The sequence below is a fragment of the Neovison vison genome, chromosome 9 (assembly GCF_020171115.1).
Source record: "Neovison vison isolate M4711 chromosome 9, ASM_NN_V1, whole genome shotgun sequence".
NCBI lineage: Eukaryota > Metazoa > Chordata > Mammalia > Carnivora > Mustelidae > Neogale > Neogale vison.
This window is the reverse complement of record NC_058099.1, coordinates 59,944,826-59,958,392: the sequence shown is the minus strand read 5'-3', so window position 1 is coordinate 59,958,392 and position 13,567 is coordinate 59,944,826. Positions and strand designations below refer to the sequence as shown.

General features: G+C 35.1%; 1 protein-coding gene across 38 annotated transcripts in view; it reads right to left on the bottom strand.

Annotated features, from left to right (window-relative positions):
- PTPRD (protein tyrosine phosphatase receptor type D) overlaps nt 1-13,567 on the bottom strand; it is a 2,250,073-nt gene that overhangs the window by 71,676 nt on the left and 2,164,830 nt on the right. For all 38 annotated transcript variants that reach the window (XM_044265686.1, XM_044265656.1, XM_044265663.1 and 35 more), the window contains one exon: nt 5,866-5,989. In XM_044265686.1, coding sequence (XP_044121621.1) covers nt 5,866-5,989 — 124 coding nt within the window. The remainder of the gene's footprint in view (nt 1-5,865; nt 5,990-13,567) is intronic.

The following is a 13,567-nucleotide window of genomic DNA, read 5'->3' as shown; positions in this document are numbered from 1 at the left end:
ATTTATTTATTAAGAGAAAGAGCACAAATGTGGAATGAAGAGAGGGGTGGAGGGAAAGAGAGAATGTCAGGCAGAATTCCTGCTGAGTGCAGAGCTGGCCTCCACCCTGGCTCGGTCTCACAACCCTGAGATTATGACCTGGGCAGAAATCAACAGTCAGATACTTAAATAACTGAGCCAGCCACGCACTCCTACTATGCTTTGTCGTTTGTAACTTTTTCGTAGATAAAACCATTTAAATCTGGCTTGGTAGAAGAGACACACACAGGCTAATTATTCTCTTTGGTGTAAACCCTCTATCTTAAATGCGGGTTGTTTGTTTCTTTGTTTTAGAATAACGAATTTCTTAATGTCCAAGATTCAGTATTTATCTAATAAATATTGCTTAGTGTTTATTGATTTCTAGATTTAGAATCAACTTTCAGAATTTTAGGTGGAGCAGGAAAGGTCTTACACATTCTCATTCCTCTCTCTTAACAGAACAAAACATGCCAAGTCAGAGGTTTTTAAATGGACAAATGGGCTTACAAAAAACTTCTGTGTCCTTGAACTCTATGAAATTAGTGTACAAATAAATTGGGTACGTGTCTTTTGTTTTCAAGTGGGGTTTAAAATGCTTGTCAGAGGGGCACCTGGGTGGCTCAGTGGGTTAAAGCCTCTGCCTTCGGCTCAGGTCATGATCTCAGGGTCCTGGGATCGAGCCCCACATCAGGCTCTCTGCTCAGCGGGGAGCCTGCTTCCCTTCCTCTCTCTCTACCTGCCTTTCTGCTGACTTGTGATCTCTGTCAAATAAACAAAATCTTTAAAAAAAAAAAAAAAGAAAAAGAAAAAAATAAAATGCTTGTCAGATTCTAAAAAGGATCTAGCTTCCTCAAAGTGTTAATTTTAACTTAGAGTTTAGTTTCAAGTCTTCGGTCTTCTTATTCAATGTTCTTCTTAATAGAACTTTAAAAATAATAACAAGCAAATAAAAAAATCCACCTGAAAGCATTTATATGTCATTTATTCTTGGGAAAACTTCACTTTGACTAGAGTCTAAGAACACAGTTGAAGACTTCTAGTTCTCAGATTTCTGACATGACTGTTTGAAAATGTATATTTCAAAATTCCTAGACAGTCTCCCCAGCCAAGAACCCATCATTTTTGAATTAGGTATGACATATATAGGCACAGTCATTATGAATTCAAAAGCTGCTATAGTTCTGAGTGGCCAGTTCGAAAGAATTGCAATCTTGAGTCTGACTGACTTGTATTAGAATTTTGGCTCTGTCACTAACTACCAGCTACTAATTATAAACAAGTCACTTGAATTTTAGAAGTTTAACAGTACTAGATTTTGAGGTCATTCTGAACATTATAAAGAAAATCCATCCATGAATTCATATATGATATAAAATCTATGACATGATACCCAACACACCATAGGTACCCAGATAATTATATCTATTCTAACTTCTTGACTTTCTTGTTGACATAAAAAGTTGAGTTTTATTTTTTAGTAAAAAAAGGTTGGGTTTTAGTCCTGGTCAACAATGTTTTTAAAATTCCATTTAAATATGGCTTTTAAAGTGAAATGTTAATTTCATTACTAATAGCCATAGAATACTGTTTTTTTTTTTTTTTAAGTTTTTCCATAGCTGTGGACAACAGCAATGAACAGTAATTTCATTTTAGGGGGAAATACTTTTTTTTTTTTTTAAATCTAGGACTGAAATAATTAGATTGAAGTTATACTAGTTATAAGACATTACAATAAATACTCTGCTACTAATTGATATTCCTGGGTTTATAAGGAGTTAAGATACATGCAAAGATACCAAGGTAAGTAGATCATCTTTGGAATCAGTTAGAGATAGATGCATTTGACCTTACTTTTGCAACTACAGGGCTCTAATGTATTTGGATCACTGATGATTTCCCATATTGTGTCATTGCTTCAGGTTAGTTGTGCCATAAAATAGGAAATTAAATACTAAAATACAGTTTTGTATTATCTGTAGGTTATCCCAATGATAAAATGGATTTTTAGGCAAAATTATAAATGTGGACATTTGGATTCAAACTATGACTTAGTCAGAGACACATTGTCTATCAGTAGGAAAGCAGTGTGAATGAGGTGCGCCCATGCAAGCATGAGCTGTGGAATCAGAAGAGCTCACTTCCAACTTGAGCCCTATTACTTATATATAATACAACTGTGTATAAATACACACACACACACACACACACATAGTAAAGTAATGTAATGTATACAGTAAATGATATAATTGATGAGATAGCTATATACAGTTAATTTGTAGAAGTCAAATATAAAAGAGATTCCACTAATATGTGGAATTTAAAAAATAAAACAAATGAATAAACAAATAAGAAGTAGAATCAGACCTATAAACACAGAGAACAAACTGGTGGTTTCCAAAGGGAAGGGGGTTAAGAGGATGGGCAAAATGGGTGAAGGGGAGTGGGAGATACAAGTTTCCAATTATGGGATAAATAAGTCATGGGAATAAAGGACACAGCAAAGGGAATATGGCCACTGATATTTTAATAGCATTGTGTGGAGAGATAGAGGCTACACTTGTGGGGAACTCAGCAGAACTTACAGAGAAATTGAATCAGTTGCATAAGATTTATGTTGTATACTTAAAACTAGTAAACACTGTATGTCAACTACACTCAAATTAAAAAATTCAAACAAAAATAAAGTTTTCAGCTGAGGAACTGACACTCAGAGAAGATGAGGCTAAGTGACAGAGCTGTGACCCAAACCCAAATTTCCTTGCTTTTCTCATCTTTGGCTTATCCATTTCTTTTTTTCTACTTTAGTAAAACTAATGAGAAACTTAGGATTCTATAAGAGTAAACAAATGATATATTACTTTATTTATGCATACGTACTAGTTTCAATTTAGTTTTTGGCAATATTTACTTAAACCAGAAAAATAAATCCTATCACCTCTCTTCCTCAGGAATTACTGATGTCTCTTAAGGATAGCTTAAACATGGAGGGGTTGCCAACAGTAACTGGACTGTTCAAAAATTTAATTGTGTTTCCCTACCTCTTGCTCTATAATTCAGCAATTGTAAGCATTCTTGTAGTTGGAACTCTCTTGAATTTATTCTACATTTTCCCCAGCATAAATAAAATGACTGTGATTTGGAAATCTATCATGAAATATCACTATTTTCACAGAATTCAATAAGCACACTCATGCTGACACATAATTCCCCATTCTTTAGTTTATTTCCTTTGCCAGTGCTCAGTGGAAGTAGTATAAAGGTTTTGCTCTAGGAAAAAAAGATAAAGATAATACGAATCACTGTGGCAACTTCCAGTTTTCCTTTATTGTCTGCCAGGCCACTCTGCAAAGTAAACATGCAGAGGGCCCAGCACCACTGAGAGAACAGCAGCAGAAATGTCCAAACTAAAACCTTCCACTGAAGTCTTTTAAGTCATCACTACCGGTGGAACCTGAAACAACCATGTTAAATTTTCTAAATTGTGCATAAAATCTCTTAACATTTAAATCCTCTTGAAAAATCTGGCTCTGTGTTATTAAAGCCCCTTTATGCAAGAAGTCCCAGTTAGAGGTTCTGTGGTTACTATTCCTGTTGCCAGCATTCCTTTTCCAAGCTTAAGATATAGGATGATCATTTACCCCCTTAAATATCAGCTGAGTAGGGCTTAGTCTAAGATAAAACGCTGTTCATGGTTGTAATCTAGATTAAAGCTCTCTATATAGCCCCATAAACTTCAATTAAATGCTTCTAACCTTTTGCATAAGACTTAAAATTGAAAGACTTTGGTTTCTAGGTCAGCTCTAGATTTAGGGTATATTTGTGAGCATAGAGCTATAAAAAGGCAGGTTTTAGTCTGATTCAAGTTCTTTTACTTTTGTACTGTAAAAATATCATAGGAATGAAATGTACATCATTTCCATCTATCATAATAAGGGACATAAGGGACAAGAAGGAATAGTCTTTGTCCTTTGACATACTTTACTGTTAAGACGGTGGAAAATAGCAGGTTAAGGAAAATAATGATAAAGTGGGCAAAAGTACAGGCATGTAGTAATACTGAATGACCTAATTCCAACTGGAAACAATGCCACAATATAGCAAAGGCAGACTGACACGTTCTCTAGCCAAGATCATGCCAAATAGGTTCTCAATTTACATTCATTTAATTTTTATAGTTTACCTATTTCACTAATGGAAAAAAAGATTCCTCTCTTCCACTTGTGACTTGGTTTAGTTTCTTATTAAACAAGGAGTTAATTTAAAAGACTTGAGACAAGAAATTGCTGGTTTTGTTTTGTGTTTTTTACATTTTGAAGTGGGATGTAAAGATAAAATGTAAATGCTATATGCTAATCCTCCACATATACCAATTACAGTTCTCAAACAGGACTTGAAGCAATTACCTGTGTGACACCATCCTACTTGAAGAACCAGCATTGATGAAATTTTGATACACCTGATCAATTTTTTCCCATATGGAAAAGGTTAACTCTTGAATTTCTAGTATCTTCAGTAGCCTCAAAAAGGAACTGTAACATTTTCCAAATGTAAAATTGATTGTGAGAACATTACAAAATATATCTATGCCACATAATACCATTTTGAAGAAAGGGGAGAGTACAGGTATGACCTTGCTTAAATGCTGGAAGATAGTTCCTCCCCCAAAACTGGAAATAAATGTATTGTTTGCCTTAGGTGATTACTGGGGAGATCTTTAAGCAGTGTCTCACTTTCAAATTAATTTGGGGTACTAAACAAAGAAGGTAGGACTTGTAGAGCCTAGTCAGAGTTATGAGAAAAAGTTACGTAGGCATCATAGAGTTGGGAAGCAGAAAAAGTGAAAAATACTTGAACGACTGAAGAGGATGTTTGAACTGCCAGGTTCTAAGACGGACTGGGTCTGAAACTGGTATTATTTAATGTTTAATAAAACATCTGGAAGAGGGTAAGTGGTGAACTTTCAAGTATGAATTCAAGCCACAGAGCTTTTCTAAAGGATGCCAATGAGAATGATGTGGTATGTGGTAGTTGGTGGTCCAGGTTAGCTATTATGATAGAAGAAAGGATTTAAGTGACATGGTAAACTCTTTTCTAAGGACAGAAATGTGCTACCATAGCCAAAAGAAACTAACAAAATGCTGAGTGTTGAACATGAGCCCCTAATTGATTTTAATATGCCACGTCAAGGGATTTATTGCTGGAAGGGAATGAATGGAAAATACTCTCCTCATGAACCCTTAGAAGCAGCTAGGTGTATTAGAAGTGTAATCCTCATCTTTTAGGAGCAACCATTTCCTCTGGAATGCACACCTTGCTACAATTGTGAGAGACACATTACCAAGCAGTCTACAAATTAGCTGCACCAGACATTTCCAATATGCTTAATTTTAATTAATCACCGCACCATCAACTCCTAACCTTTAGACTGTCCCTGCTGGCTATCCAGGTTTATTTATAAACAGGTCCCCTTACCCTCATTTTAAAATAACAGTCAATGATTTTATTCTGATAATCACCGTTTTATTTATAACCATCAGCAACCATCAGTAAAATGGACAACCTTGATTTTCTTCCCCTCCATAAGCATCAACTACATTATGAAATCTTTCACCTAGAGCCAAGTTAAGAATGTAATGAGAGATGCTTCTGTGTAATATAGTATTGGGGATTTCGTGTGCCCATTTATAGTATATTTATATGAGAAAGAAAATGTGATAACAAATGATACCTGAATCTTAATTAACTACTTCTATAGATAGCAAAAAACCTAGCTAGAACTGTATTTTCATGCAAACCCTTAAACTCATGAAAATAAAAGTATAAACAATGTCTGAATTTCCTTACCTTCTATTGCTGATAGGAGAACCCGGGAATGATCATATGCGATTACATTTGCATATCTATTCTTTGGTTTGTTTACTTCCAAGTTTGAATGTTCCCATGTGAACTGCTGGCCAGGGTCAATTGACTTTAAAAGAAAAACAGCACACACACACAAAATCAATACTCGATAACACCGATTATAAGCATTTATCACAAGTAAGAAACATGATTTAAAAAGAAAAGACTGAAGCCACACTTCTTCAAAGATGACCCTAGCTATGAAGCTGAACACTACTATAACCAGCAAAACATGAAATGATTAATCATAGTAAAAAACAGTGATAGTCACCAACATTGATTCAAATGAAAAAAAAAAATCAATATAGATGTTCCGTGAATATTGGAAAGGCAGGGTTTTTAAAATTGTTTTACTTTTCCATTTCCTTCTCTGCAACTGTAGTTTACAAGTTTTCTAGTTCAATATTCCTTCTGGTTCTGTGAACATTATTTTATCTTGATTATTCTCCCTACTCTTTCCTGTCAAGACCTAACCTCAGTCTTCAAATTTACTGGTCATTCACTGGCTTCATTGGGCACAGGCTTTGCTATTCTTTCTTTATTTACAGTTTACAACTTGAGGGCAACTTAAAATTGTGCCTGTTTCTCCATAACACACTGTTACCAGTGTCACAAGGTAATTTGTACATTCACTCTAACTTACTCTTCATACCAAAGTAACATTCCTGAAACTCAGCTCTGGACAGGTTCGGTTCCTGCTTAAGAACTTCCACTGGTTCGAAGTGACCTACAGCTTAGATTCTAAAGTCCTCAGCCACAGTCCTCCCTATACACCTTTAGTCATCTTTGCATCTACAAAGACGGCTCAATAAATTATGGTTCAACAGATTTCCTTAAATGAATTGAAATGATGAATGAATGTTGTCGGGAAGAGTTCATAAAGAGAAATGGTGGAGTAATTCTTCCATGTAACATGGAAGTTAAACAACAGACTGTGGAAACTGCAAGGTATCGTGCACTAAAACTAATGCTTTAGCACTCATTATCATATGCTTTAATAGTAAAGTATGTGATCCTGAAATCACAACTACCAGGGATACTCCACTTTACACTGAGGAGCATTGCTGAGTACATAAGCTTCTTACACTTTCTTCTGTAAAATATCCCAAGAGCTCCTAGGCTCACTGATGCACAGCGCTTTGGTAGAAGATATTCCTTCCTTTGATGACCTTGTTCTTCAGACTAAGATCACTCGCAGATGTGTAAAGTGGCATGCATTTAATTAGACTAATGAAATTGCATCTCTTAACACAGACACTGTTAACTCATGTCCATTTCCACTCTCGCCACATATCCCCAGCCTTCTGAATGCTTGATTTGATACTTTCATTGAAGAGTTTAAAAACCAGTCATGGAAACGTGAGTTTTATGTCACATGTGTTAATATGTTTAGGCTTATAGGATGACCCATGAGAAGACCTCTGAGTAACAGGACAATTATAGTAGCTGCTGGGTCATGTAGTATCCTCTTTAATTTTCACAAATGTTATGAGGTATGTATTGTTATTTTCCAAGACAAGGAAATTGAAGTAAAGAAAGATTAACTCAATAAATCTTACTGAGGGTCTTCTCTCTGGCAGGCATTGTGTGATTTGCTGGTTAAGTAATTTGCTCACACAGCTAGACTCAGACATTCACCCTAAAACTCAGGTCTGTGTGATTTCAAAGCCCAGCTGATGATTAACAGCTGGTAATTACCAAGGCATGACGCTACCTATCCTGAAGGCCACTGAAAAACGAGGAAGCCCAACATGTGAAACACACTTAAACATAACTATCCTTTATCTTGCAAGTCCAAAAGGTTTTTCTTCTCAACTGATCCTCCTCTGTCGTTCTGGGGCAATTACATAAGAAATCAAGTTTTAAAAATGAGGTTGGCTTCACATGAATGATGAAACAGATGGGTTGCAGTTTACATTTATACTTGTTTCACACGGATCAAACAAACATTGATTAAATAATGCTTAACTGTCTTTGTTCAACACATACTCATCTATCTGTATCTACCTGTCTGACCAAACGTTTAACAATACACAGCATCGGTCATTATTTTGGAACTTGTCAGAAAGTCGAGAGCAGTAAACTCAGTAAGGAATAACAACTACTGAAAGTAGGTGAGGTATAAGATAATCTTTTCTACTGTGAAAAAATAAAAGTGGTTGAGGAAAATCAAATTTCAATTGTCCATGTTAATGAGGCAAAGGTATCATGGATGAATAAAAGCTTAATTCTCAAAACACACTTAAAAAAGATTTATTCATTTATTTGTGTGTGTGTGTGTGAGAGAGAGAGAGATGGAGAGAGAGAGAAAGAGAGAGAGAGAAAAAGGGCATGCATTAGCAGGAGGGGCAGGGAATGAGAACCTCAAGCAGATGCCTTGCTGAGCACAGAGCCTAATGAGGGGCTTGATCTCACAATCCTGAGATTATGACCTAAGCCTAAACGAAGACTCAGATTCTTAACCAACTTCTTCTGTGTTTCTATGTTTTTGTTGTTGTTGTTTTTAGTTTTGTTTTTTGTGTAGGTGCTGGTGCAGTCGTTTTGCCTCTTTGTGTTCTGGTATCTCTTGCTGAGATCCTCTTAAGGAAGAATAAAATGGTCAAAATAGAGAAGTTGAGAAGTTGAGTTCCACTCTAATCTCATATTTTGGAGAAGTTGAGTTCCAGGTCTGGAGAAGTTGAGTTCCACTCTAATCTCATATTTTTGGCCAACCCAACATGACCATGCATCTTCCTACTATCAAGCTGAGCTGACATCACCCAAACACTATTCAAAACTATTTGAAATATGCACCCTTGTTCCTAGTAGATTCAATTCTTTCCTACTGTTGGCTTTTGGTTTTCCTAAGCCTGACTCTCAGATATCTCTTCTCATCCTTTCAACTATATATATCCAAACAACTTTTGTTAAGATATCCCCTTCCTTCCCAGAACTCAATCCCAAATTCTACCCTCACAAGCTAGAATCCTGTTTTCTGTAGCTGCCCTGGAGGAAAGTTTGCAAGTTAGAAATAAAGCAAGCTAGATGTATTCAACCCAAATTTGATTAATAGACTTTTTAAAAATAAGCTATATGGCATTTGTACTTTGCATTGTCACAGAATTCATAAACAAGAATACTACTTCCTTATGTTTCCTTCCGTTTCAACAAGGTCCTTGAATGTACTGGATAAAGAGTATGTAGCACATAAACATTCCAGAAATATCAAACTATGTTACTTTGTTTTCCTATCTGCACAGGGGGCACGTGACACACTTCCTCTCCAACCTCAATACCTGCCACTTAATCATTCTAATTTTAATAGATCTTCAACTCAATGGCTTTGTCTTACTGAGAATGTGACCACAGAAAAAACTCCCTGTAATTTAAAGAAAAACAGGAAAATATTGAGTAGTCAGCTGCTAATATTAAATACTTTTCATTTACATATCTTTAACTTGATGGTCTGAAAATTCTAATTTTTTAACCAACTAGAACTTTGTCTTAAAATAAAGTGGAAAAAATAGGATATATTTAGAGAGCTTGTTTTTTCTATTTACCTATTTTTTACACACACACACACACACACACACACACACATATATATATATATAATGCACTTATAATTCTTCACCATTTTCTTGATAAAATGCCAGATTTAAAATATATATTTAGGGGATGACTGGGTGGCTCAGTCATCTGAGCAGCTGCCTTCAGTTCAGGTCATGATCCCAGCATCCTGGAATCAAGTCCCACATCAGGCTCCTTGTTCCGCAGGGAGCCTGCTTCTCCTTCTGCCTCTGCCTGCCACTCGGCCTGCCTGTACTCTCTCTATCTCTCTGACAAAAAAATAAATAAAATCTTTTAAAAAATAAATAAAATAAAATATGTATTTATATCCAATAGTTAACAATAAAACATATCACATCTACTGTTTTCTTTGTGCTTCACATATGTTGACAATTTTATCTTCACAAAGAACCTAGAAGTACCATTATTATCACCATTCTGCAAGTGAGGAAGCTGAGATGCAGAGAAATTAAAACACTTTCTCAGGGTCAAAAAACTGGTAAGCTCTGTTGGGGGCCCAGGCATTCTGGACTGCAGTCTGGATGCCTGGCTGCCATATTGTGCTTTTTCTCTGGCCAAGCTTGAGAAGATTTCTTGATTGTTTTACATAGGTCTTTTCAGTATTCTCTTGAAACACGAGAGGTTTGGAAACAAAAATCTCTTGGTGCTTCTAATTTATACTTAAAATTTTAAACTCAAAACAAGGGAGTGCTCGTAAATTTGCACATCACACTACAGTCACTGTGTAAAATTACATCCAGTGACTGAACTTTTTGGTAAAGCTAAAGCCATCAACTTAAAGCAAAGTCCTTTCAATATGGATCTGCAAAATTTCAACTTCTCTACCAAGAAGAAAAATATAATTAATATGTGCAAACTCCCTACAGTACTAGTTATTCTGTGTCCTATTTCTCCTCACTGTACTAAGAGAAAAACCTCAAACCATTCCCTTTAAAAACTCATCAAAGAGAAACCACAAAAAAGCTGTATCCTGTTTTTGTGTGTTTTAAAACAACTAACAAAAATTTAATTATATAGAAGGAATAGACCAGCTACTTGACTAGGCAAACTATGGGTCAGACTAACCATCCTTTTTACTGGGAATTGAACTTTTGATGACCTTAACCTCCAGAGAAACACTATCGTTCCACAGAGTTCCTAATGAGTAGGCTCATTTACTCCTTAGTGTGGTTTGCACCCACATACTTTCAAACCCTTTTTGAGGTTTAGAAAAGCAGTTTGCCATTGACCGTATTTCTGCAATGAAGCCTTTTTAAATTCTCATTCATTCATATTCTTTCTCTCCAAAATTGAAAATGGTAAATTAATATGTATCCATGTGAAAAAGACCCACGTTTGCATAGTTGAGAAGGGCTATATTTTGCACAATTAGCAAAGGCCTGCAATTGGCATAATGAGTACTTTCTTCAAAGAGAAGAACATGTCTTTAGTTGAATCCAATGATGTTTTCAGAAGTAGAATGTGAGGAAGGAGTGGAAAGTAGGATCATGAGCAAAGTTTGGAGGTCAGAGCCTGAGTCCCAGGTGCTGGTTTTCTCTTTGCCCATGGTTAGCTTTGGCACTCTGATTGCTCTGTTCCTTTTTTTCTGTTAATGTCTTCCCAGTGTCAGGTTGGTCCCCTCATCTTCTCTCTTCTCCTTTACCAAATTAGTTACCAAAACTTCCCAAGTCTTTCTCTATAAAAGTATCTCTGGTCTAGGCCACGATTAGAATCTGAAGGACTGAAATAGGGACTTTTCAAGACTCTCAGTGTTAACTAATGAATACATATGGGAGTTCTCCATATTTAAGTGGAAAGATGAACAATTTATAAATGTACAACCCTTGCAAAGGCATTAAGATATTTCAATCAGGCATTTTTATATATAATAATTTTTTTCTTCAAATAAGTGATAAAATTGTATCACCTTATCTGTTGTCTAGTGGTTTGATTTGCAACCCCAATTATAACATATTATGTAACAAATAGTTACAGAAAACTATCTGAAGTAATAATTTATTTACATTAAAATTGATATGTAGAGAAGCAAAAAAGACTCTATAGTCACTGTAAACCAGTCAACCATATGAGATGAGTAAATATCTGAGGCAACCAGTTGATGAACATTTTTTTTTCCTAAACGATATCTTAGCACTAAGAATGAGTTAGTCTATCTCTTTGAGAATTCCATTTACTCCCAGAAGTATAGTTAACTTTGTCCTAATTTATCATAATTTCAAAATGACAAAAAAATAGTAATGCAACAACAGCAACAAATACTAGATTCTTTTTTAATTCAGTAGGACAATGCTATGTGATCTCTGGAATGCAGAGAAGCTATTTTACTACTTTCTATGTGTGACTAGAAAAAAACTATTTTTGACAGATCTTTTCAAAGGAGAGTTCAGAAGAGAACATACAACTTTGAGATCTGAAGATTTAAAAGGCCAGATTTTTTATTATACTCTCCTTTTTAATGTGCCTCAACATTTTCCTAGATAGTACTGAATGTAGAAAAGAAAAATTTCTAGTTCCCAAAGGCAATGTTCTAGAAGAATGATGGAAGTGATAACTTGAATCCCAATGTTTCAGTTTTTTGCTATTTATCTCCTCTATTGAATTAAAGTACATAATAAGAAAGTGATATATAGAATTAAAGCTGATGTTCCTGAAGACTAGAGCTTCATGGATAATCATTTTTACAAATATAATTCACAGACTAGGATTTCTGATGTTATTTGGTAAAGCAAAAAGAATTAAAAATTTTCCAGACAGTTTGGGACAAGAAAATGTTATTAAAATTTTATTAAACTGCTCTGATTAAGGAGATAAAGTTGATTGAATTGATAGAAAGTAATTACAGTGTTTATAAAAAGAACTGTGTATAGGTAACAAATAAAATTATCTATTGATTGCAATCTATGCACAGCATTAAGCTGAATAAATTCACAGCAGCGTCCTTTCTTTTCTGTGAACAACAGGGCACTAGATTCTGGCTCCAAATTAACAAGATGAATGCATTAATTCCTCACCACTGTGTAAATGCTGCCACGTTTGTATTGACCCAAAAGTATTACGTGAAATAATACATATAAAACACCTGATGCAAAGTTCTTGGTTAAAGAATGGTAAATGTTTTTCTTTTCCTGTCTTCATCCACTGACTTGTGTGAGAACATCCTGATTTAAGACAATCTCAGCGTCCAAGGAATGTCTGCTTTCTCCCTGATGCTAAGTGAATAGATTTCCTTTGACAATGAAGCATAAAACTGACACAATTGTCAGTTAATTTAGGCAAGGAAATACACTTCTGCCTTGCCACTTGTTATGTAACAATATGTTCATCTGTATAGTTTGGAAACTGATCTGCTTTTCTGGGGTAGAGAACCACCACCACCACCACCACCAATACCAGAACACAAATAACCACATGTATTTCTTTGTTTTCTGTTTCATTTGACACCTGACCATTCAGAAATACAGTGAAAAAGTAGATTCAAAAGTAAAACTAACTGAGGTCCCTGAGTGGTACATTCGGTTAAGCATCTGACTCTTGGTTTCAGCTCAGGTCCTCATCTCAGGGTCATGAGACTGAGCCCTGTGTTGAGCTCTGTTCTCAGTGTGGAGTCTGCTTGAGATCCTCTCTCCCTCTGCCCCTCCTTCCATGTTCTATTGCTCTCTTTCTAAAATAAATAAACAAATATTTTTTAAAAATTTTGTAAAAATATATGTGAATGAAAAAGAGTGGTTTTGTGATTGTTTATGCCTTCTACTATAGTAGCATTTCATAAATAGTAATATAAGGAAAAAAAGATAAATCATCATCTTGTTTTTGAGCATTTGATCAGTTGAGTTTTAAGTGATAACATTATTTTTTCTTTATCACCTATACAGATTTAGAATCTAATTTTAAAACACTATTATTTCCCTCATTTTACTGTACACTATGTATTTTAGGCTTTCAGTATTACCTTGCTGCTATATAATTAAAATTTTGTTAAAACTGTTTCTTCTCCCAAATTTGTTTTCAGATAGGAAATGAAAAACAGATGAGTTTCCAAACTGAAATATGAATAATTTCCTGTTCAAAGAATTAA